Genomic DNA, 25,223 nt, shown 5'->3' with positions numbered 1-25,223 from the left:
ACATCCCCAGGCTCAGTGAAGTGACTGTGGACCAGGCACCCTACTCATGGGTGTATAACAGTCACCCTTTGCTGGCCCTGGGTCCCAAAGGAGCCTCTTGTTGTGACCTGTTTGGGCTTTGGTTTGTGGGGATGGAGTTTCTTCAAGAACCCTAAAACAGGAAGAAGATAAGGGCCGTATTCGTTACACAGAACTGCCACTTTCTGGCACCTGTCTGGAGATCTCTTTTCTGTATGAAATTACATCGGAGAGCCCAGCCCAAATTCCAGCTTGGAAACTGACGCTCACCATGCCCTCCCGAGGCTTTGCCAATTTCTCAGAGTGAATACCTTGTTTATAAACATGGCCACGCCTCCACCCTCGCAGGGACATTCTGGCATGGGGTGCTGGGAAACAGGAGCCCTAAGCTTGGCCCTTCTAGGTGGAGAAAACATGGGGCAAAGGGAAGAAAATGAGACCCGGGTGTGAGAACCTGGGGGTGACCCAAGTAGGGTCAGACTCGCAGTGACTGGGCTCTGCAGACAGCCATGGCCTGGGTGCAGGTAGAGGTGTGGCTCTGCCACAGGGGAGCGCTTAGAAAGGTCCCAGACCAAGCTTCCCCAGAAAACATTCATGGCCCCAGGTCTTCATTTAACTGCTTTAAAATTTCTTATACTTTTAGCCTCTTTCCTGAGGGGAAGAGGCTTCCATGAAATCAGACTTCCTTTTCGTGTTCGGCTTACCCTTCCCACTTTAGGGAGCCACCTCTGACACTAGTTTTACAAGCACTACGGTTACCCGATGGGTCTACGACTGAGACCGCCAGACTTCTGCATAAATCTGGCGGAGTAAGGATGAGTTTTGGCTTGCATGGTGACGTCTTTATTACTTTTTAAAAAAATTTGCTTTGATTATCGATGTGTAAAAATCGTGAGAGTTTACATGACGTCCAGATTTCTGGCTTCTCTTGGAAAAAGGTGACAATGTGGCAGTGCTGGGCCTGCACCCTTGCCAGGTGGGGTGTGGCCAGGCTGAATAATGGCTGCCTCTTCAGCCAGGGTATGGCTCTCTGGTTTACCACAGGCCCCTGGACTCTACAAAAGCGTCAGAGTTTTGGGGTCCTGCATACATTCTTTTTCTGAGCTCTCAGTGGGTCTGTGGGCTTCTTCGTTCACCTCCCAACCCGAGCACTGGCCCCAACAGTTCCCCCAGGCCCCCAGCTGCAGCTCCTAGTCCTGCTCTCCTTCCCTCTCACCTTCACCGAGTAGGCCAGTGAGATGGTGACGGCCAGAGGGAGTCCCTCAGGCACGGCGACCACCAGCACTGTCACGCCAATGATGAAGAACTTGACAAAGTACTGCACGTAGACGGGTGTGCACTCCGGCAGCCACGGCTTCTTGTTGACCACGAAGGTGTCCACGGTGAAGTAGAGCACCAGAATGATCACTGTGATGGCCGACATCACCAAGCCTGCAATGTGAGGGACACATGCTCGGAGGGTTCCCGGAAGTGGGGGCCATGCATGGTGTGGACTAAACCTTTGGTTGAAAGAGCTCTGGGGTCAGGTTGACCCCAGCTCACCTCCCAGCTCTGGCACTCCTTGCTTTGTGACCTGTGGCAAGTTCTTGAGACCCTGAACCTCACTGAGCTTCCGTCTTCTGCTCTGTACAATGAGGGTGCGTATTTCCTCCCCGGGATTTTGTAAGGCTCAAATATGATAATGCAAGCAAAGTGCCCAGCACCGTGCACGACACATAGTAGGTGCTCAAGAGATGTGTGCCGAGTGCCTGTGTGAATAAATGAGGAACGGTTTGCATAGAGCTTTCACACAATAATGATGTGAAGTTGGTATCGTTTATTTATTTATTTACTCGACAAATACCTTTTGAGCACCTATGACACGCCAGGCACATCTTAGTTCCTAGTTTGGGAACTAGGGACCCAGCAGCAAAGAAGACAAGAGTTCCAGCCCTTGAGGAGCTGACACTCTAGAGGAGGAGGAAGACAAAAAACACAAACAAAATAAACAAATACATGAACAAGACAATTTCAGATATGGCTACATGCTATGAAGAAAAAGGCCAGGATGATGTGATAGAAAGTGACATGGTTGGGGGTTAGGGAGTGGTTACTTTAGCTAGGGTGGCCAGGGAAGGCTTCTTGGAGGAGGTGACATTTGAACAGACACCGTTGCATGGTTACCTAGGGGAAGAACATTCTAGGTAGAGGAAACAGCAGGTGGCTTTTTTGGATGGGGAAACTGAGGCTCAGAGAGGAGATGTGACTTGCAGTCACAGGTGAGAGAGATGCTGTAACTGTAGGAACGCAGTTGGGGACCTGTCCTGATCCCCTGGGGTACGGCGACCCTTCAGGCATGGGGCCCGTCAGGCACGGCGACCACTAGCACCATCACACATGCCCATCCCCCATCTGCTACAGGTGCTACTGCATGTGCTGTGGAGACTGCTCACACCTGCAGCCTCTGACAGGAGGAGCCTTGTCGGGAGGTGCCTGGGAATGCACTCCCATCTCAACCTGATGGCCACCATCCAGTGGCTGACACGGGGGTCCCAAAGCCCAACCATTTGCTTCGACGTAGGACAGACCCTAGAGTTCTGGGCGGCCTGGATTTTATCCTGAGGACAGTGGGAGCCATGGAGGAGGTTTGAGCAGAGTAGGGCAGGGATGGATTTGGGCTGCTCCAGAGCTCCCATGGGATCAGGAGAGGCCAGGAGTTCTCTGGAAATCTCAGCTGTCTCTGGCTTCTCCCCTGGCCTGGACCTGTGCCTCCTGTAGGTCTCACCTGACAGCACCCCATCAATAGATCCCCTGCCTACCCATCTCAGGGAATTCAGCCCAAGAGAGAGGCAGAGATGGGCTGTGAACCCAGGAGTGCTTAACTGTGAACTCCATTCTTGGCAGGGCCGAGGTGCAAGAAGGAGGAGGGGAGTGAGGACTTTGAAGGCCACGGGGTTGTTCTCATCGCTTAGTTCCCTGCCCTGTCAGTGCCATGTTTCCATGGAATATTCTGCCTGTGACGGTGGCGATGGCAGGATGGAGGATAGAGGAAATCCCTGGGCCCATAGCTCTTCACCCCCACCTCCAGCTGTGGAGCCTCAGAGCCGGCTCCAACCCTATCTGACAGTGGCAGGGGCGGGAAGCCAAGCTCCCAGCAGCCGGGAGCTGTCACCAGTCCCCCAAGTTTAAATATAGACAGCCAAACCTGTAATCTGCTTCCCTTCCCCATGCCGTGGTGTCTATAATTAGAGCTAGGGAGACAGCCACAAAGGATCGAACAGCCAGGTGGGAAGGCCTTGGTGTTTGCTACCTCTTTACCTGGGAGGGAAGCCTAGGCCATGGCAGAGTGTCAGGGGCTCACTTTGCAGCTGGGCCAGAGGGGCCGTCACCAGCCATCACCTGCAGTTACCATTTTAGTCGGGATGCCCCGTTTGCTGTGCTGGGGCTTAGACCATGGGCTTCTCCCTGGGCTCTTGACACTGTCCCTCAACCTCTTCAGTTTTTCCTCTGCACTGTGGCCAGGGTGGTCATGATAAAGCCCAAACCCATTCCTGCCCACCTCTGCTCAAGTCTCTTCCATGGCTCCCACTGTCCTCAGGATAAAGTCTGTGCTACTCCAGGCCCTGCCCCCTCTCCAGCCACTGCACCTGCCAAGTGCTAATGCTTTGTATACAGAGCCTCCTTTAACTCCCACAGCAATCTGTGAAGTGGGGACAACTATTGTCCTCATTTTACAGGTGACGATATGGAGGCTCAGAGCTAGTAGGAGTTACTTTCCCAAGTTTTCACAGCCATTGCCGGACAAGAATGCAGGCCATCTGCCACCAGAGCCTGGGGTTTGAGCGTCACTCCTCTATGTCGCTGAGTGCTAATAGAGGGTCTACTGTGCACAGGACTCACTGTGGGCTTCCGGGTGGGCTTCAGGCACTCATTCAACCCCCCCCACTTTGCAGATGAGGTAACAGGTCCAGCTTGGGGCAGGGCTCTGCCTGGGGTCCTCCTGTGAGCCCTGTGCCCCGTCTCCCACCCACTGCACTCACCCGCCTTCCCGATTTGCACAGCCAGCTTGGTGAGCTTGCCCTGTAGCACGGACTTCTCCTTCTTGTGCATGCTGGCCTTCTTCCTGTCGTCGGCGTCGCCACCCTCGGCACTCTTGAGGGGCTGCATCTCCATGGCGGCTGCCCCATCCTGCTGTTTGGCTGCAGGGGGCAGAGCATACACGTGTACACACACAGATACATAGACACACACACACACACACACACACACACACACACACAGGTCAGCCCACAGGGTGGGGACACTGGCACCCACCCATGCCTGCCCAGGGGAGGTGCTAACCGCCCAGCCTGAGCCCCGCATGGCTGAGGCAGAAGTCCTGTGATGGGGGGCCTGCCTCTTCCAGCTGAAGCTATGGATCCTAGTGGCACTCACTGCCTTGGACCTGGAATCCGGGATATAGCAGGGACTGATGCTGTTACCCTAAAATCCCCTCTCAGTCTGAACAAGCCTGTGGGTCCTACCCCAGGTGGTCCCTTGTCCTTTCCCACATTCAGACAAGACAGACAGGCTTGGGCTCTACCCAGCTGGCCTTTGGGAACTGTTGTGGGATATTAAGTAGCCACCAGACAGGAGGGACAAAAAAGGCTGAAAAGGTAAAAGGGGGTGGCCATGGGAGCCAAGTGGCCATCCCAGTTGGTGTGGCCTCTTCCATGCAGGATGGACTGGAGGGCCCGTGACCCTTTTGGACAGGGACTGAGCCAAACTCTCTACCCCTCAACCTCTAAGGATCTCAAAGTCTTCAGCTGAATGGGTGGCAGAGTTCAAAGGCTGGGGAGATGCTGGCCCGTGGGTGGCCCCCTCCTCATTGGTGGACACCTCTTTGTTTGGCCTGGCACCATGTGAATCACAGCTATACCCCCAAGGTCGTCAGACACCTGCAGGGGTGGATGTGTCTGCCTCTGGCCCCCAGCAGTCTCTGTCTCTGATGTGACTCTCAGAGCCAGTGGGGAGGGGCCTTAGGGACCACAAACGCCGGTTAATACGAAAGGGTTACCTTTGCTCTGGCTGGCGTCCACATTGCCATCCTGCATTTTACCTACACGACAAAAAATTTTAACAGACAACAGAGAACAGACAACACACGGTCGGTCATCATGGAGACGCAACAGGCCACGGACGTTAATGTCACAGATGGAGGGAGGGCCGTGCTGACTGCATCCCTCTGTGTGGGGATGCAGGCTGGGGAGGCTCCTGAAGCAGAGGCAGGCCTGGCCACCACCTTAGCTGTGGGGCCTGCCAGCTGGGCAATTCCGGATTCTCTAGGGGGCTCAGGAGGGAGGTTCCTGTTGGAATACTTTTGGCCCGGAACGTATTACAGATCAAAGGGCAGTATCAGAGGATGGAGGGGGCGAGAGTCCGCTGGAGGAGGCAGCAGAGCAGTCCTCAGGCCCCGCACCAAGCCTTTTGCGACTGATTTGGTGTTTTCTGGGTTGAGAGAAGGCAAAGGGAAACTTGTTCAGTTATGTTCTTTTCATTTTCCCATAAAAGAGAACAGGCAGATGAGAGAGAGAGAGAGAGAGAGAGAGAGAGAGAGAGAGAGAGAGAGTTTCTAGAATGGAGAGGAGTTTGGACAAGGCACTGAGGTCAATGTGATCCTTAGTTTTGGGCTTCAAGAGGGGCGATTCTTTCTCTTTCTCCTCCTGAACAGTGTGAAGCCACACAAGGATGACCCCTTGCCCAACACCTCTGAGAGTGACCAGAACAAAGAGTGAGCAGGGGCCCCCATGGTGGTGTATGAGGGACTGCAAATGTGGCTGGGGTTTTGGTGAAGTGCCCTGGTTCCCAAGGGAATTGCTGGCCCCTTGGTAGGGGTATGGCTCAGGCTACAGTAGCAGGATAAGTAGTGTCAGTGGGCACCCCATCCCATACCAGGGCCTGGTGCTGCATCTGCCCCCTCCCACTCATCAGAGTCGCCTGGGAGGCCTCCACCCCAGCCTTGGCCAGGAGCTTGTGGGCTGAGTGTGCAGTGTGGGTACTGGTGGCCTCTGTCTCTTGCCTAGCACACCTGCCTTCGTCAGCACCCTCCTGTCCACTGGGCCTGCACGCTCACCTGGAGCTCTGCCTGCTCTGCCTACAGGCCTCACACCCTTGGGAGGGGTCTGAGAAGGCTGGCCACCCTTGGATGATAGCTGCAATGTTGATTCTCACAGCTCACATTCCAGGACAACCCACCACGTGCTGGGCACACACATAGGCTCCGAGATTCCATCTAATCCTCACCACAGCCTCACCTATGAAGGGTGTGCTTGTATTATACCCATTTACAGATGAGAAACTGAGGCTTAGAGAGGGAGATGACCTGCTTGGGTCTCAATAGGTAAATGGAGAGCTGGCCCCAAAGTGTGTGCTTACTTCTGTCCTGCCATTGCTTCTCCAGAAGCTGCTGTCGGGGAGACCATGAACAACACCCCTCAGCACCTCTGAGCCCAGGGGAGGGGAGTTGAGGCAGCACTGCTGGGACAGGGTTCCTGAAGTCTTCAGTTTGCCACCAACTAGCTGCTGGCTGTATATCTCCCAACCTCATCAGCTTCCACTTTCATAAAGCAGGATGAGACATTCACCTCCCAGAGTGCCCCAAAGTTACCTTCATAATAACCACTTGCACGGTTCAGCCTTTTGCGGTTTCAAAGGGCTTTTGCAAGTGTCATCTCTTGTCAGTCTTCCCAGTATCCCTGCAAGGTGGGGCAGGAGGGATTTTCATCACTCTAGATGGGGAAACTGAGGCCAAGGGAAGTTCAGAGGCAGCCTGCATTTAGGAGTATCCTCGGAATAACCCCATGGCTGCAGGATTAGTTCATCACTGTCACTGTGCCCACTTTCTGGGTGACTCAGAAGGAAGAAGTGGCTTCCCCGAACCTCACCCAGCACTGTCTGTCCAAGGGTAAGTGCAGAGCTGTCCCCATGGCCTCCCATGGCAAAGGATCAGTTGCCCACTTTAGACTTTAAAGTGAAAGACTCCCTGTGTCTCTGTTGTAAAATTCTTTCTACTGAAACACAAGGGAAAAAAGCTTTTTAGAGTAAGCAGGAATGAATAACAACAATTATTTTTATTTTCTAAAATAATTTTACTGACTGGGCTCAGGGGCACCAGGGGACGCCACTTCAATAGCTGGTTTTAGAAGGCTCAAAGGGGCTTTTATTTGCATTGCATATTATCAGATGCACTAGCTGGTGTGTGCACTCATTAAGCCCAGCTAGCAATTTCCTCTTTTATTTCCATAGTGAACACGTGGTCAGAAAAATAATCACCAATGCGTATGTTGGAGGAAGGGAGGGCTGTTCTGGGAGTGCTGAGGCACAGATGGCCTGGTTTCTCAGAAGCGAGGGACTTATTTGGGGCTCTCCTAGGCCACATTGGTGCTCACCTGGCCCTGAACTGTTGTGGAAAAGCCAGCTCTGGCTCCATGTGGGATCTGGAGATGAACTATATTTCAGGACAGTTAGGGATGGGGTCCAAGATGGAGCCCTCAGGCAGGGTCTCAGAGGCCTTTCTCTGTGTCTGGAATCAGATGTGCCTTTTCCAAATGGGTCTATTCTTTCTGTGCATCACAAGGGGCATGGGTGTGAAGTGCATGGATTAGGAGGACTGCTGGTAAGGTGACCTGATACACAAGCCCTAGGGAGACTGATCACTGGCTGGGAGACTTGGGAAATACCATTTCTCTTTCCTGTGCTTTTCTCCTCTGTGATACGGGCTGATGTCCACCAAGGTGATGTTTATGAAAGGCACTAGAAAAGCACTGTGTAAACGTTGGGAATTAGTAGTGATGTATTATTATTATTGTTGCCCAGGCTGGAGTGCAGTGGCAGAATCTTGGTTAACTGCAACCTTGAACTCCTGGGCTCAAGTGATCCTTCTACTTCAGCTTCCTGAGTTGCTGGGAATATAGGTGTGTGCCACTATGCCCAGCTAATTAAAAATTTTTTTTCTTTGTAGAGATGTGGTCTCACTATGATGTCTGGGCTGGTCTCAAACTCCTAACCTCAAGTGATTCTCCTGCTTCGGCCTCCCAAAGTGTTGGGATTACAGGTGTGAGCCACTGTGCCCAGCCTATGATGTATAATTTTTTTTTTTTTGAAACAGAGTCTCTCTCTTCTATCCAGGCTGGAGTGCAGTGATGTGATCTTGGCTCACTGCAACCTCCACATCCTGGGTTCAAGCGATTCTCTTGCCTTAGCCTCCTGAGTAGTTGGGATTACAGGTGCTCACTGCCATGCCCAGCTACTGTATGTATGTGTGTATGTGTTTATATATATATATATATATTTATTTATTTTTTGTATTTTTAGTAGAGACAGAGTTTTACCATGTTGCCCAGGTTGGTCTCCAACTCCTGACCTCAAGCAATTCACCCGCCTCTGCCTCTCAAAGTGCTGGGATTATAGGCATGAGCCACTGTGTCCAGCCTCATGATGTATAATTAAATGTGATCATAACCATGATTACAGGTCATGTATTACATAGTGACACACTAGTAAGTGTAAAAGAAAAATAAATAATAATGGCAATCATAATGCTTCCAAGATGAATGGACCACACCCATCTTTTAGTTGGGGGCTTGGGAGAGCAGGATCAAAGGGAATATTGGCACCCTATTTTTTTTTTTTTTTTTCCCATATCCAAGTCATTGTGATTGGGCTCAGAGGAAGGAGGGGAAATAACTTAATTCCCTCTCAATCAGCAAGGTTCTGTCTTGCGCCTCTTCAACTGTGATGTGCTCTTACCTGGAGTCTGGAAAGCCTGTAAAATACAGATTCCCCTTCAGCTGGTCTGGGGTGGGGTCTGAGAGTCTGCTTTTTTTTTTTTTTTGGGACGGAGTTTCGCTTGTTACCCAGGCTGGAGTGCAATGGCGCCATCTCGGCTCACCGCAACCTCCGCCTCCTGGGTTCAGGCAATTCTCCTGCCTCAGCCTCCTGAGTAGCTGGGATTACAGGCACGCGCCACCATGCCCAGCTAATTTTTTGTATTAGTAGAGACGGGGTTTCACCATGTTGACCAGGATGGTCTCGATCTCTTGACCTCGTGATCCACCCACCTCGGCCTCCCAAAGTGCTGGGATTACAGGCTTGAGCCACCGCACCCGGCCGAGTCTGCTTTTTTAAGGAGCTCCCAGGTGATACATAGGCTGTGGGTCCTGTGATCACATTTTGAATAGCAATGGCTTAGAGCATTGTTTCGCTCAGTATATTACAGGGCATACCAATCCCACAGGATTCAGCCAGGAAAGGTCTTACAGTCAAATCAGCCTAGGAAACTCTGTGTGACTCAGTAACTCTTCACTACACACCAGCACATTCAAGGCTCTAAGTAGTCCTATAACCAGGAAGAGACCAATTCAATCCAGTGGTTCTTAAACATTTTTGACTACAGAATCCTTTTCTTGGGGTGAAGACCTCTTAACATCCTTGTGAAACTTACAAGACATACTCCACTGGGAAATCCTGGATCAGGAGGAGAAGCACACACTTTAGAGCCAGCCAGGTCTGGGTTCTGGGTTCAAATCCCAGCTCTGCTACTTTTTAGCTCTGTGACCTTAGTCTAGTGTCTTGGTCTCCTTGAGCCTCAGTCTCCTCATCTTTAAAGTAGGGACAATAAAACCCATATTATGGGGTTGTCACGAGGATTAAATGAGACAGTAAACATGAAATGCTTTCAACCATGTCTGGTATACAGTAGATGATCAAGAAATGAAAGTTTCCCATCTTTCCTGCCATTTTTCTTGGGATATTTGGGGTTTTCTGCTGCAGTTTGGAAGTGAAACTGCCTTTTCTTCTGGGACTGGCCAGCCTAGATGGGGTCTGTATGTTCACAAAGCTCAGCAGGCTCACTGCCGTGGGGAAAGTGGGTGCCCCCTCCGGGTTCCTTCTCTTCCAGCCATGGGTTTGCCCACATGGGTTCTCCTTGTCACCCTCAGCCACCCCTCCCTGAGGCATGACACCTCCCACTCCTCAAGCTGTCCTCCTTCCTCCTCCTGTGCCTGAAATAGACTCACACCAGAATTAGTCCTTCCTGGCAAGGCACTGCTCACAGAAGTACCTTACTCAGCCCTGACACCTACTAGGTGCTTCCATCATTGGTCACTTTGAATGCAGGTGGCTTGGGCAGAGGTCTAGGGCAGGGGATGGGAGGCTGTGGGGAACAAGTCTCTACATTTTGCAGTAGTGGTGAGGAGTGAATGATACAATGGTTGAGAACGCCATAGCCCAGTGCCTAGTATGCAGAGACGGTGGGAAAAAGATTTCCCCTGCTCTCGGCTTCTCTGGGGCTCCCAGCCATCAGGGTTCCAACATGTTTTTATTAGGTAACATAATAGTCCCCCATCATGTTTTCATGATGGAGCCCTAATGGTTCTTGGCAGCTCAGGAGCAGTCTGGGGGACTATTACGTTACCTAATTTGGGGAGAGGGGTGGCATCTGAGTAAACAAAAGCCTTGTCTGTTGCTCTGAAGCCAGGAGGGGATAGAAATCTGAACTCTTAAGGCTTTGGGGCAAGTGAATGGAATTCCTTCCTGCCTGTGTGTAAGAAGGTTAGGATGCAGACCCCAGTACACAGTGTCAGCCCCTCTCCCCCACCCTCCACCCCTGAGACCCAGGACAAACGCTCCAGCACAGGCAACAGCAAGAAACACCAGTCCACATTCGAGGGACAGAACCAGGCCCGAGCCCAAGCGAACCCCCTGCCCGTTGGCTCCGTGAAAGAGAAGAGGAAGAAATGTTTACTGGTGGCTCAGCCATGCTGCAGGACAGGGCCAAGGAGCTGAATCTCGGCCTGGGTCCCCTTGCCTCGAGGAAATTTTAGAGTTGAGGGCCAGAGCCTTTGCTGGGGACCCAGATGCCAGCTTCAGCCCAAGTCCTGACCCCAGGCCTTCTTCCCAAAGCCAGGGCCAGGAATACGCTTAGGAAAGGGCCACGCCGGGTGGGATGCTGCTTCTTGGGAGCCAATCTGAAGCCAAAGTCTTGTCCCTTGTCTGGGCTCTGTGGGGGGGTCAAGGGCCCAGCAGGAGCCAGCACCTTTTTGGCAGCTGCGAGGCTGACGGGTGCAGAGCTGACTCCCCGGCTGTGGCTCCTGTCTTAAGCGCCTGCCCCATGTGAGAGGGTGACTGTCCCAGCGGCCCATGCACATCCGAGATCTGTGCAGTCCAGAACAAGGAAAGAAAGCCCAGAGTTGGGGTGGGGAGAGACGCCCATCCAACCACGACCAGGAGCTCGCCGTGGGAGACATACCATTGACTAGGCTGGCATTCGCACTATCTGCAGCATTTGAAGCTGCCGCACCGTCTGCTGCTGCAGGGGGGTGGGAGGGATGGAAAATGCAGTGTCACAATGGAGAAAAGCAACAACAACAAAGACATGAACCCACTTGCGGGGAGATAACATGACTCTATTCTTAAAAAAAAATCCTCCATTGGAAACCAAGAAACTCAAATTTGAGGTGGGGGTGAAATGTTCCATAGAGATGCCGCAGAGGTCGAGGGGAGAAACTCAGACATGGAGGGTCTTTCAAATAAAGCATGGCGGATGACCAGGAAGGTTAGGTGGGATGGTGCTGGTCTGTGCTAAGGTCTGGACCCTGCTGGTCCAAGCAGTCAGGAGAGTCCCCTGGCAGAGAGGATTCCATAAAATGAGGGAATCTGGTCAGGAGTGGAAAAATATTCACAGGCAGTGCAGTGTGGGCATGGACCACTCAAAATGAGTATTCTCCATGACCACCATCTCCATACACCAGGGTGTTCTGGCAGAACATTTGCTAATGGTAATTACTTTGACTTAACTGGATTCATGCCCTTGATTCAGGCCACTGCCTCCTTCCCTAACTGGCATTCCAGAGACTGCTTTGGGAACCCTCATGTGAGATGCCCCCCAAATTTAAAAGGTGACATCAAGTATGTTGCATTTTGTATGAGACAGAAAAGGCACTAGTGAATTTTTCTTAATTTAGAAATTAAAAGTGATGTGAGATGGCTAAATTCACACCCTTTGCTCTTTCTTGGGGGTGGGGAATAGTGTTCTATGGGCAGGAGAGGGAAGAGGCCCTACTGGGTGAACCACACTGTTGTGTGAGGGCATGGGATCCCTGGGGGTGCTGGGGGGTCCTGTGATGGTGAGCAAGCTTTGTGTGCTGGTATGCAGGGCTGAGGTTGGTGTGGAGATGGTGGTGGTGCCACTTGGCATTGGCCAGTAGGATGAGGAACTGTAAGGGCAAGAGGGTAGAGTGGGGTGTTGGCTTGACCCACAGGGCTGGCATCATACGAGGGTGCAGAGGAGGGTCTGGGGGGGTGGAGCCACCCACAGGCATGTGACCTCCTCCAGCTGTGTGCTGGTGGTCTAGGGGCAGGGCCCAGTGGCCAAAGCCTGCTGCTACTTCTAAAAGCCCATCTACCCTGAGGGTGTCTTACTGTACCTGGTAGCTGAAGGCCATCCCCCTTCTTCACACCTGTGTGATGATTTTTGAGACATGTTAATGAAGGAGAAGCACACAGCCTTATCTGCCCATGCGCGCGCACACACACACACACAAACACACACACACGTGTGTACACACATGGCCACACACCTAGGGTCACCCTGAAATGGGGACACGTGGCTGGTGGGCTCTAAGCAATGTCCCTAGTGGAGGTGATGAGATGGGAAGGCAGAGGGTGCCCAGCTGAGGTCATGCTGCTCATGGTGGCCTGAGATGCTGGGCTGTCCCCCCAGGCTTCCTCTGCCACGTCCCTTCCACATTCCACCATCTTCTCTCCACACAGGCTGTTTTCTGACATCTCAATCTCACTGGGGTTCAGGTGCATGTTCAGTGAAGGACTCTAAACTGTGCTTCTAGGGCATCTGAGGCCTATCTTCTTACTGGTATTTTAAAAACCACAGATCTGGCCCATGGGAGAGTCTGGGGGCATTTTCCCCTCACCCAGGCCTCAGTGAGGTGAAGACAATGGATACAAATTGCTGCATCCTGCCTACCTGCTCAGATCTGCCCAACTGCTGGCATTGTGGAATAGGGCTCAGCCATCCTGACCACAGATTCAAACCCAGCATGTCCACAATCACCTTATGTTCTCTGGGACTCTTGATCAGGACCCTTTCCTCAGTTTCAGCCTCAGCACTTCTTTACTTTAGCCTCCTAATTTCCCAGAACATAGCTCAGCTCCATTATTCCTGCTGGGAGGGGCCAACATAATCTTAGGGGACCCCCTGGAAAATCGGTTTTGCCTTCATGAGCAAGTAACTTTCAATCTTGACCTAAGCTCTGTACCTGATTGGCCTCTGAGAGCAGGAGGGAGCAGGGCTGCCCCTAAAACTCAGGGAGTGGCCATCTGTCCTCTCATCTACCTTCTGGGATTCCAGAAGTTCTGAATGTCACAGATCCTCCCCAAGAGCTTGAGGAAGGAGACAAAAGACTGAAAATGTGAAAGGGGGGCTATCTGAGACCAAGTGTGGTGACAGGTAAGGAGTCAGCTGTACTGGGACCAGAAACCTGGGCCTTTGGATTTGTGCCTGGCCTAATGAGACTTGAGCTTTTTGTGTGAGCATCCCTCCTCTGTTCTGAGAGACATTTTTGGCCTGGGTGGTTAGTCTACTACACTGAAGAGAGACCAGTGAATAAGGAATCTTATTTCCAAGAAGGAGGAAAAACCAGAACTCAGACAAGATGGCAGGTCTGGGAGCACTGGAGAGCAAACTCATAATAGTTGATTTGAAGCCATGCATCTGGCTGCCTTTCCCAGAATCTCCTCTGCCCATGTCTTAGATTAATCTGTGCTGGGTGGATTTTCAGTTCTGCTCAGTGGAGTTGACAATATTGGAAGGAATATGCTTGGGTAGAGATTTCTACTCAATACTGGAGTGATGAGGGACCAATTGATGCTGGCTGCTTCTACCACTTGAGGGTGGAGACTCAACAACATGGTCAGCATCCTTGGCTTGGCACAGAGGGGAGGGAGGGGCTTCCATGACATGATTGGACAAGACAGACTGGGACAAGACCCTGGAGATGGAACAGACAGAGCCTACCTGGCCCATGCAGGCCTTAAGGATGCATGAGGTGGCTGTCAGCACAGGGTGTGGACATAGAAGGCACTCAATAACTATTTTGTTGAGTGAACAAATAAACAAACAAACAAAAAAATGTGGCCTTAAGAGCTCCTCTCCTGGCCTGCAAGGGGATTAGGCTTACCTTTTTTGTCTTTCTTCTCTTCCTCTTCACCACCAGCCCCCAGCAGTGTAAAGATGATGCCAGTCTGAGAGTTCACACCCACAGCAGTCACCAACATCCTTCCTGAGCCCTCCATCACGTGGGTCCCTGGGAAAGGGGACAAAAGCCTAGTTACCATTGCATGGCTGAAGCCCTCTCCCCAAAGGAGTGAATAAATGAAGTCTCAGTTAGCTCCTGGGTCTTTGCCTGCTGAGGTCATGGGGCACCACCTACAGTTAAGATTCACACTTTCACCTCAGGAGAGTGCTGGGCTGGAAACACTGTTATCTATCAGTTCTCAGGTACCCCAAACAGCCCCAGGCCCACCACCTACTACCTGACCTGGAGGGTCACTTCCTCCTTCTGTCTCCTTCTCCCCACTCCTTTCCCACCCTTACAGACGTAGACAACAAATTCCAGGAGTGTCCTGGAGTCCATGATGCCACTATACACATTACAAAAATCACAGATTTTTTTCATATCACTTTACAGTTATTGCAGCATTGTTGGTGTTCATCTCTATTTTATAAATAAGGTGGTTATGCAATTGCTTGCTAGATCTTGTTATTCAGTTTTAATAAAGTACACTCATCACTATACCACACATTTTTTTCTACTTATGCCAATATAATTGATTTCCTTTGTGATCCAATGCATTTCATTTTATGTATTTCAAGGTTTTATTTGGAGTCGGGGTGGCACATGATGACACTAGACTTCCCAGGGGTCTATGCTGCAAGAAAGGTTAAGAACCTCTTTCCTAGAACTTTACATTTCTCAAACTGGGTTCCAAAGAGCCCTGAAATTCTTTCTGGTGGCTGGAAGGGTGGCTATGGGGGGGTGAAGGAGGCCTTTGGTCAGGGTTGGCTCTATTTTTATTTATTTTTGGGGCTTCAGTGTCAGTTTTTGTTTGATGAGAGAGTCTTGTTGCTGGCAGTCCTTCCACCATGCAGGCTCAGAGAGCAACTTGTCCAACAGCAAGCAAGGGCTTCAGAGGGAGGATAAGCTGCAGAGGGGAAAGAAATGTGGTCTATACACTCGATGGAATATTATTCAGCCTTAAAGAGAAAGAAACTTGAACACAGGCTACAACATGGATGAACCTTGAGAACCCTGCAGTAAGTAAGTGAGCCAGCCATGAAAGGAGCATAAATTCCATATGACTCCAGAACGTAGAATGGTGAGTGCCAGGGGCTGGGGATGGGAGATGAAAGTTAGTGTTAATGGGTGCAGAGTTTCAATTTGGAAAGATGAAAAGAGTTCTGGGGATGAGTGGTGGTGACAGTTGCACAACAACGTGAATATGTTTAATGCCATTCAACTGTACACTTAAAAGTGGTTAAAATGGTAAATTCTATGTTATGTGTATTTTGCTATTAATATAATTGTAAAAATTGGGGGAAAAAAGCCCACTGAAGCCATGGCCTCACTGGGGAAGCAAAGGCGACCCCAGGATGGCGGCTGGGACCCAGTCTGGGAAGTGGACAGCAGCTATGCCCACCCAGTGCTAGCAGCGAGGGAATGCGGCACTGCTGGTCCTTTGTCCTTTGGCTGGTGCTGGAAGGATTTGGATCCTGGAAGGTTGGCTCTCCGGGCACACAATTTTTTTTTCCTGTTTTTATTTTTTGGGAGTAAGAATTCCACCCTGGCCTAGCTAGACAGTATCACAGGGGCCCTGACAGTCACAACAGTGACTCTCTGACATGCTATGCCTTGCTTCTTGAACTCACTTCTGCTTCTTAGAGTTCTTTCTGTCCCCTCGTGACTGGGTGCCACATCTTCCTCTTTTCAGCATAATTTATCTCTCACTGTGTTTTGGTTTGCTTCAGATTTGAAGTCATGTCAGGAAACTCATTAGAATTGTATCTAAAATAAGAGTTGAGGGGTTCTGAGTCAGGACCTAAAGAGCTTTCCTTAAGCAAGGCATCTGTTTTTACTTTTTAAGTGGCATCACTCACCTTGTCCCTTTTCTTCTAGGATCTGAGCAATATCTCAATGTTGTGTGTGTGTGTGTGTGCATGCATGTATGTGTGTGTGTGTGTGTGTATGTGTGTGCATGCAACACTCTAGCCTCTTAAGTCTCCAGGATCTCAGGATCTCAAAGGGCTTTCAGAGAGACAGACACTCTCCCATGAACCCTTTCAGGCAGGTAAATGTCAATCTGTCCACGCACAGATACAGAAACCAAGTCATGAAGGATCACACAGGGGGTGTGCAGAACCCAGATCTCTGATGGCAGGCTCCTTGGCCATTCCCAGGACAGAAGGACAGTGCTTTTTATTCCTGCTCAGCAGGGCACAGTGGGGACCACAGAATGAGCTCAGACACTGGCTCCAGGCTGAGGATCCCAGGCCTGGTGACTTCTCATCACAGGCAGACCCTGGAGCACCCCTGCTCTGTCACCCTGATGAGTTGAGGCCCAATAACGGGATCTTGGTCATTATAATAACTTGCTGACCAGATGTCTCCCTGGGCACTGGCTCAGCTTGTGAGGGGGCTAGAAGGAGGGGTTGTTACATATCAGCATTAGACAGATGCTGAGAAACTGAGGTCTCATGGGGGGTATCACTGGAGACTGTTCAAAGGAGAGCAAGGAATATACTACATTGCATTCACAGAGCACAGAAAGCAGTAACAGCCACCCAGGCTGACCTCTGTAGAACACCTACTGTGTGCAGGGCACATGCTTCCCTCCATGCTCAATGATCTCATCTAGTCCTTAAACTGGAGGAAACTGAGGCTCAGAGTAAAGGGGCAGCCTGCCGAGTCACTCTGCTGGTGACGGGCAGAGCCTGGACTTGAACTCTCTGCTGTCCCCGAGCTGGTTGTCTTTGTTACCTTCCACTTTGCTCCCAGGGAACAAGGCCCTCACATTCTGGTCTGAGACACATCAGTAGAAAGGTTAGTTGGAAATGAAGGCATTGGTTTTCTGGCTTAGGTGGCAACCGAGAGGCTGCTCCCCACCTCCCAAGCCAAGGCAGGATGGAAAAAGATGCAGGAGGCCAATTTCCACCCAAGATAATCAGACCCCCAAATCACCTTCTAATCTAATCACTCCCATCACAGCAAGGAGCTGGCAGCTCTACACCCACATCCGGAGGCAGGGAGGTGGGAGGAGGATGGCAGGTAGGGGGCTAGGCATAGTGCGCTCCCTGCCCAGCCCTGGAAAAGCCCCAAGGTGTCCTCCAGAGCCCAGCAATAGCCAGGGCAGGGGAGATGGGGCATCCACAATCCCTCAGTCCTACCTCCCTCTGTGCTCTGGTGCCCCTAAGCCTCTACTCTTACCTGTGTCCCCGCAGCTCCAATGCCCTCTACGAGGGTTTGGAGGGCTTCCTGAGGTCAAACCCATTCAATCAGCACTCCCTGGATGAGACCTCAGCCTTCTTGGGCCCTGGACATCGAGTCCTGTCTCGTGGCCTCTGCCCTTGGAGCATGCGCGCCTCACTGGCCCTTGGTGTCAGCCCCTGGCCTTTGCTCACAGTGACCACCTGAATGCCTTTCCCTCACCTCTTGCTCAAAGCCTCCTCCACAGGATGAGTGGCCTTCCCCTTGGGTGCCCTCCTGACTCCCACTAGGGGACTTCACCTGTCTCCTCTGAACCACCTGCAGTCTTCTCTGGGGGTACTTACAGGGCTAGCTCCTCCTGACCATGAGCCCCCTGAAGGCGGGGTCTGAGTGGGAGTGTCCTCTGGGCCTTCCCCGCACAGCCAGGTTTAAAGCTGAAACTCCAGCACAATTTTTTGTACTATTTTGAACTTTCCAGGGTGGGTATTACATTTATTATTGGAAATACCGACACCCCTAATAAATCACCTTTATGTTTTGCGGAGGGTCACATTCATCCCAGCTGTATCCCCTCCTCCCACGCCTCAATGGGCTGTGCCCTCTCCTCTCCCAAGCCCTCCTGCCAGAGGCAGACTCTGAAGGACTGGGGCATTCCCTAGGCCATTTCCCTCCAGCTCCACGAGTCCTCTGCAGAGGGCAATGCTTAACATCAGGGCAGAAGGAACTGACGGCAGAGCAACAGACGTCCAAGTCAAAGGGCAGTGGGCTAACCCTCTCAAAGGACGACCGCAGGGGTTTGGGTAGGGGCAGAGGTGGGAACCCCTGGGTATGGAGGCCCTGATAGGGCCTTGTGGGACCTCACTGTCCATAATTCCTTGGGCAGCACTCTGTAGCCTCCACCTCCTCTAACTGCCCATGGAGCCCTTCAGAATACACAAGCAAGGGGAGGGATAGAGAGCGAGCCCTGAACTGGGAAGACAGCAACTGGGACCTGGTGTCTAATTCTGATTGCTGTGTGACCTCTCCTCTCTGGACCTCAGTTCTGTGATCTGTAGAGTGGGGAGGGAGCTGGCTTAGGTTACCACATCTCGGTGATAGTGTCTCGACACTCTGTCCCAGAAAGACCAGCCTACAGCACGTCCTGGGTAGGGTAGACAGCTACATTCTGGGAATAAGAGAGTATGGAGGGAGCAGCAGAGGCCTGTGTGGACAGAATGACCAGATGGGGCCCCCTCCCCACAGTTCCACAGTCCTTCACTGGACGGACAGACATGGTGGGGTGTCAACTCCACACTAGGCTCTGGGGCCTGCAGGAGAGGCCCCCTGTGGTCCCTGCCTCCAGGAGCTCACAGTCTAGCTGGGTTCAAGGAGAGCAGATAGGCACACAGATCCATAGCAATGCAAGACCAAATCAAGCCAAGGACATGGTAGGCTGGAGGGGGTACAGCCAAAGATGGGAGGTGGCCCAGTGTGATGGCAGTGGGTGAGGAAGTGCCTGAGGGGAGGGCGACAGAGCGGAGTCTTTTCTTGGTGTTCAATAGGGAGCCACTGAGAGTATCTTTGGGTGGAGGGGGAGGAAGGAAGAGAATATCTTTTAAGCATTCATGATGTGCCAACTCCCATCTGAGCCACTTTTTGCTCGGCTGCCACAGTCTGTGAGGTGGTCAGCCTCACCCTGTTTCACAGATAGGGCAGCAGCTCGGGGAGTCATCTCTGCATTCAGCCCAGGAAGGCAGAGCTGGGATGGGAGACGGTATGTGGCTCCAATCTTGTGCTCTTTCCACCTTGTGGATAAAGTTGGCGGGAGAGTGGTCTGGGGCAGCCCGAGGAGTGAGACGGAGGCCGGAGCGTGGTGGGGAGATGCCAGCCATCCCGTGGGTGGGAGGAGAAGGGAGCCCAGGCTCAGGGGGCACTGTGGTTTCTGCAGATGGGACTGTCTGTCCTGTCCTGCCCAAGCTTCTGTCCTGGTCCCGTGGAGGGGATGTTCCTTGGTCTCTGACCTGGCAGCAGAGAGTGGCCAGGACCTTCCCAGCTGCAGGCTCAAAGCTCATCCTGGCCTTGGGCCTGTCCTGAACAGTAGGAGGTGGCTCTCCCTTGCCCTGAGTTGGTCTAGATAGTGGCAGTCTCAGGGTCAAAGCCTTCTGTGGTGGCTTGTGGGGTATGCTGAGCCATAGGTAGAACTGGGGGGCCTCCTTTTACAGAATGGGGTTTCTGAGCCCAGAGAGGGTTAATGACTGAAGTGGCAGAGAGTGTAAGACAGTAGGGGCTGGAACCTAGGGTCCCCTGATCTCCTGGGTGTGACCTTCCAGGCCTCTCTCTGGACAGTGAGAGGGGAGGGATCATCTCTTCTAAAAGGGTTCCTTCAGTGGGGAGAGGCCATGAAGAAGGGATGGAGGCCATTTCTGGGGGCTATCACCTGCCTCCAGGCACAAGCACCAAACAAAGCCAATATGACTCCCAGCCCAGACACAGTTTTTCCACTATTATTGTTATTAATGCAGTTAATGACACACGCTCACAGAGCATGAGGTAGCAGGCAAAGTGTCCTCCTCACAACAGCCCTGTGAGGTAGGTTTTAGCGCAAGCTCAACCCCCAGTCCCTCCGCCCACCACTTTCTGGCTCAGAGAGCTTGAGGGATGACCCAGGGTCACACAGCTGTGAGTGGTGGAGCTGGGACTTGAACCCGTGCTCTATCCACTACACCCCACTGCCTCTCATGGAGAAGAGGCAGGGTAGTGTAATGGAGAGAGTGCGGGCCGAGTAGCAGACTGGGCCTTCTGCAGTCACGGTGTCGTCCTAGGCTCCCTGGAGGCGGTGGCAGTGGTGGCAGGTCCGGCTCTCCCATGCCTGGCCTTCTGCTTGGTGGGCTAGGCAGCAGGCACTGGGATGTGGGCAGAGTCTCAAGAGGGTTTACCAATGTCCTGCAGGACCTCATGCTGTTAGCGCTCTGGCTGGCAGGGGGAATGGGGGAGGGTGTGTCAGGGTCTGAGCCATTGGGCCAGCTGGAGCCAGGCCTTGCTGTTTTTTGAAGACAGCTCGGCTGTCCTGGCCCCCTGGCTGCAGCCCCTTCCACTGCCACACTGATGGCATCTAGTCTAGCCCTGCATTTCCCAGTGGAAGATACTACAAGGTGCTTCGAAAAGGCCACACTAGTGGGAAATAAAGTCCATACAGTCTTTGGAGGCAGGCTCATCCAAGTGGGCTATAGGAAGAACCCGGGGCTGGGATCCGGCTCCCACCGTGCCCTGCCCTCTGTGTGGCCTTACACTTCTGCTCTGGGCCTCAGTTTCCCCAGCTGCAAATTGGGATAAGACCAGGGTCCTCTAGGGATCATTGAATCCCCTGAAATGCTGCAAGATCAGGAGTCTGGGCATCTGTTCCTTATAAGACAGATCACTGTGGAACTCTCACAGGAAGTTCATGACCTGGGAGGGTTTAAAAAGCACTGGCTTTCCACAAAGACTATGAAAAGATGAGGTGCTGATCCACGTGGAAGGAGACCAAAGAGGCAGGATGCCCCAGCGGCATGCAGGGCCCCACACGGATCCTGGCCTGCAGAGCGCTGCAGGGACAATTGGGGGAATGTGAAGATGGATGGCACAGCAGGTAACAGTACTGCATCAAGGTCAAGTTTCCTGAACTGATGGCTGTGTTGTGGTTATGCATGAGAATACCCTTGCTCTTGGGAGATACACCTGCAGCATCTAGCGGGAGAGGGCCACCACATCTACATGATGAGGGGAGAGTGAGATTTGTCAGAGAGCAAAGCGGGTGAAAGGTTAGCAACAGCCAAATCTGAGTGAAGGGCATGCCTGTATTCTTTGTACCATCCTTGCAACTTTTCTGAGAGTTTGAAATTATCTTAAAATACAAAGCTAAAAAACAGGCCTAGGTTTCAGAGTTTGCACTCTAGGTCCCACCCATATGTGGCTTGATTCACTGGGACTTTAAAAAATGGGAATTTCTTGCCAATACTTAAATATTAAGAGCTTGAGCAGGAAAATGGATTTCTGGCTCCTCCTGCAAAGCCAGCACTCAGGTCAGATCAGGCCGGCGCTTCTGCAGGCAGCAGCAGGAAGCAGCTGCGGTCTGGGTTTGGCACCTGTGCTCTCCCTGCCTGGCCCTGCAGACACAGGAGTTTGCAATTTCTGAACATTTCTGCTCCGTCTTGTCTGAAGATACACCGGACACAAGCTTGTGTCTGCTCGTCTGTCCTTGGTGGGTAGGAAAGTAGGGGGAAACCTGCTTGCTTTCTGGGATTTCTTTGGTGCCCTGAGTATTGAGGTCATCTGAGTCTTTCTGAAGGCTGGTCTGCCCTCACTTGTCAGATGGGAAAACTGAGGTTCTGCAGGGCAGAGGCCACAGTGGGAGCCATTGGAGGGCTGGAACCTGGGTGTTCTGTCTCCAAATGCCACGTTCCTTCTATGCCATATAGCACCTCCCACCTATAGGGTTTGTTTGCAGAGGAGAGTCACATGTATGCATGTCTGTGGTCCCCACAACAGCCCTGTGGGGTAGGCAGTGGGGGCCCCACCAGCTCCCTCATTCCACTGACACAGACACAGAAGCTCAGAGAGCTGAGGGACCTGTCCAGGGTCATGGTTGGACCAAATGACCAGAACTGAGTGTTTTCTGCCCTTTTCTAAGCCGAACCAATGCATGAGATGACACTAGGCTTTCTGAACCACCATAGGGACCCCACGAGTGCGCCCAGCCTGGTCCCTCTGTGTTCCTCAAGGATCACCAGATGGGAAGGCCCAGCAAGGCCTCCTTGCACATGTAAAGGGCCCATGGTATCTGGTCGTGCACAAAAATGAGCATTCAAATGGCCGTTATACAGGGAATTCAGAACACTGGGGAAGAAATGAATCAAGGAACACCCCCTGGGGGAGGCAGGCTGCTGCAGCCTGCTGCAGGCTGAAGGCGGGAAGGGTTGGATGATGGAGAGGAAGGAGGTAGCCCAGAGAGGTGGGAAACAGGAGACATTGAGATGAAGGATGAGAAGGGGAAACAGACTGGAGGTTCCACATTTCAACACAACCTCATGAGCTGGGGCCATGATCAGAAAGGGGGAGAAGCTTGTTGAGGGTCCCTGGCTAAGGAGGGTAGAGTTGGGACTGGAAGTCAGTCTGTCTCACCCCGAGTCTGGGCCCCACCCACGGGATGGGGAGAGGGACCAGCCCATCTTGAGCTTCCCTGTGCAGCACTGTGCCAGGGATCCACCCACGGCACATCATGAATGACACTCCTATTGTCCTCCCAGGGAAATGGGCTCAGAGAAGTGAAGCCATGTGCCCAAGGCCACACAGCAAGTTCACTTGAGAGTTCAGGTCCTGTTCAGCCCAGTCTGACGCTCTGCTCTTTCTATCACACTGCACAGCTTCTCCCCATTCGCTCTGCAGAACAGAGCCTAAGGTCTGTGGGGCCCAGGGGTGAGCTGGGCACAACCTCCTGAGAGCTTCCAGCTCAGAGCTCCCGACTGCTCAGACCTGTGTGGGCAGGAGGATTGACGCAGAAACACATCCTGGTAGTGTCATCTATCTGCATGTGGCCAAGGACAGCAGGGCCTATAAAAGTGAGACCAATGAGATCTGGTTGGGTGGTGGGATGGTGGATGAATTTTGTTCTTCATTTTATTTGAGATATTTGTGCAGTGCAAAACTCAAGTCACCATGACGAGGTTGTGCCTGTGTGGACCAAGCACAAAGTAGAGTGTCACAGGCTAAAAGTGGGTCCCAGGTGGTCAGGGGGTGACTGCCACAGGGCAGTGGTGGCCAGGGAAGCCTTCATGCAGGAGGTGGGGCTTGAGCAGATGGGAAGGAGTTAAATGGGCAAAGAGGAAGAAATAAGACTAGGAAGAGAGGACAGCCTAGAGGCAGACTGAAGGGAGCAAGATAAAACAGATAGTAGTAGAGGCAGAGTGAGAGATGGGGCATGGTAAATGTACTCTCAGGGCTAGGAGGGGTGCTGAACGCAGGGCCCACTCAGTGGGCCACTCTCCAATATCCCCACTCGCAGCCTGTCCACGCCCTGCTCATAGACAGTCAGTGATGGGGAACTCACTACCTTACAGGCAGCCTCTTTTGTCCAATAATGGTTCTGACTGTTACAGATTTCTCTTTCCAATTATACTGCTTTCTAAGGAGCCAGCTATGCCCCTTTCTCGGTTTCTCCCATGAATTTGAGCCGAGCCACACTCCCTTGCCCTGCTGACCCCACGCAATTGGATTTCTGATGCCAGGGCTTCAGGCTCGCCGTGGAGCTCCACTTTCTTCCATCTGGTTCATCCTGTGTCCTGTGATCATCTTTCTGTATCCTGACTCTTGCTTTCTTTTTGCCACACTCCCTGCGCTTGTGGGCTCTGAGAGACTGATGGGAACACTTTGAACATTGCAACAGGACAGAGCTCCGGGGAAGGCCACTAGAAACCGTCCACCAGATTACCGGCAACCCAAGAACCAGCACAAACCCACCAAGATCTCCAGGCTCCTGCATGCCGCTCTCCTTCCTGCCCACAGCGACATCCTGGAGACCTTGACTGACGTCTCCTGACATCCAGAGGCCCCAGGCCTACTCCATCTACCCAGGCTTCCAGCCAGATGAACAGATGGAGACCAAGGTCGCTGGTTCACTTGGGCTCAGAGGGCCTGCAGTGGCTTCTTGCGGTCACCCTTTCTCATCTCAGTGCCCACAGGCCACCCTTCCAAGACAACTGGGAACCCTGCCAAGACCAACGCTGACCCCACAGCCCAGGCTTCACAGGATTCACTGGGATCCCTGCTGAGACCTGGAAAGCCTTCTGTCTGTCTCCGGTCCCCTTGTTCTTCCCCACTAAGGGGTGAGCTCCCTTCTGAGTCTCCAAGGGCCTGCAGGCCTCAGCTCTCCTGCAGGATCTGTTGGTCTCCTGGGACTTCTGGTCTCCCTGGGGACATCCCGGCCTCTCCAAGTTTTGAGGCTTCTTGACAGGCAGTTGGCACACATAGCCAGAGAGTTCCCCAAGCTCCCCAAAGCACCTCCTCACTCCCCATTTCTGCTTCTCGTTCTGAAATCTCCTGCTCCCATCCTCTGCCTTCAGCATTGTCTTATTTTTGGCACCTCTGTTCCCATGGGGCCCTCCTGCCCCTGCTCCAAGACCCGGCCACCCTGTGACTCACTCAGGTTGGCTGGCTGGCTTCCCATCCATCTCTGCCCGTCGTGTCTTTTCCAGGGTCTCTCTGCACCTGTGCCCTCCTCCTTGGCTGGTTTGTGATGCTGTTGGAGCAGTGATTCTGAACACATTCTCTCTCCAGCCTCCTGCCAGCATCCTCCCCTCTTCCCTCTTCTCCAAACTACCTGAAGTTTCCATGCCTGCCCCGGGCTTCCACACATCCAGAGGACTTACCTGGCCACTGCCCCCAAGGATGCCCTGTCTGTCAATCACTTCATCCCAGAGGGCAGAACCAGGGCCACAGGGCCGTGACCATTTATTGAGCTCTCATGTGGCCCTATGTTCTAAGAGGTCATTTGAGACTTTCCGTGGTCTCTCAGTGAGACCCCAGGGGCTTTGCACTTGCTGTCTCTCTGCCTGGAATACTTTCTCTTCTCAATATTCTGATTTTAGGTCAAATGCAACCTCTCAGACAGACCTTCCCTGACCAACTCAGATTCTTGTGCCCTTCCTGTAGGTCTCTGTATCTCATTATCATGGT

The 25,223-nt window shown here is 52.4% G+C and overlaps 1 protein-coding gene across 14 annotated transcripts in view; it reads right to left on the bottom strand.

Moving 5' to 3' along the window:
* ATP2B2 (ATPase plasma membrane Ca2+ transporting 2) overlaps positions 1–25,223 on the bottom strand; it is a 392,052-nt gene that overhangs the window by 50,654 nt on the left and 316,175 nt on the right. For 7 of the 14 annotated variants that reach the window (XM_012471790.3, XM_012471770.3, XM_012471772.3 and 4 more), the window contains 6 exons: positions 14,232–14,357; positions 12,462–12,494; positions 11,285–11,344; positions 5,054–5,095; positions 4,038–4,196; positions 1,235–1,449 (listed from right to left, as the gene is read on the bottom strand). In XM_012471790.3, coding sequence (XP_012327213.1) covers positions 1,235–1,449; positions 4,038–4,196; positions 5,054–5,095; positions 11,285–11,344; positions 12,462–12,494; positions 14,232–14,357 — 635 coding nt within the window. The remainder of the gene's footprint in view (positions 1–1,234; positions 1,450–4,037; positions 4,197–5,053; positions 5,096–11,284; positions 11,345–12,461; positions 12,495–14,231; positions 14,358–25,223) is intronic. The other 7 variants (XM_064361988.1, XM_021675499.2, XM_012471777.2 and 4 more) reach the window with 3 other exon arrangements.

This window comes from Aotus nancymaae, unplaced genomic scaffold (genome assembly GCF_030222135.1).
Source record: "Aotus nancymaae isolate 86718 unplaced genomic scaffold, 86718_ANA_hifiasm-v0.15.2.pri h1tg000046l, whole genome shotgun sequence".
Classification (NCBI taxonomy): Eukaryota; Metazoa; Chordata; class Mammalia; order Primates; family Aotidae; genus Aotus; species Aotus nancymaae.
This window is presented reverse-complemented; position numbering and strand designations above follow the sequence as displayed.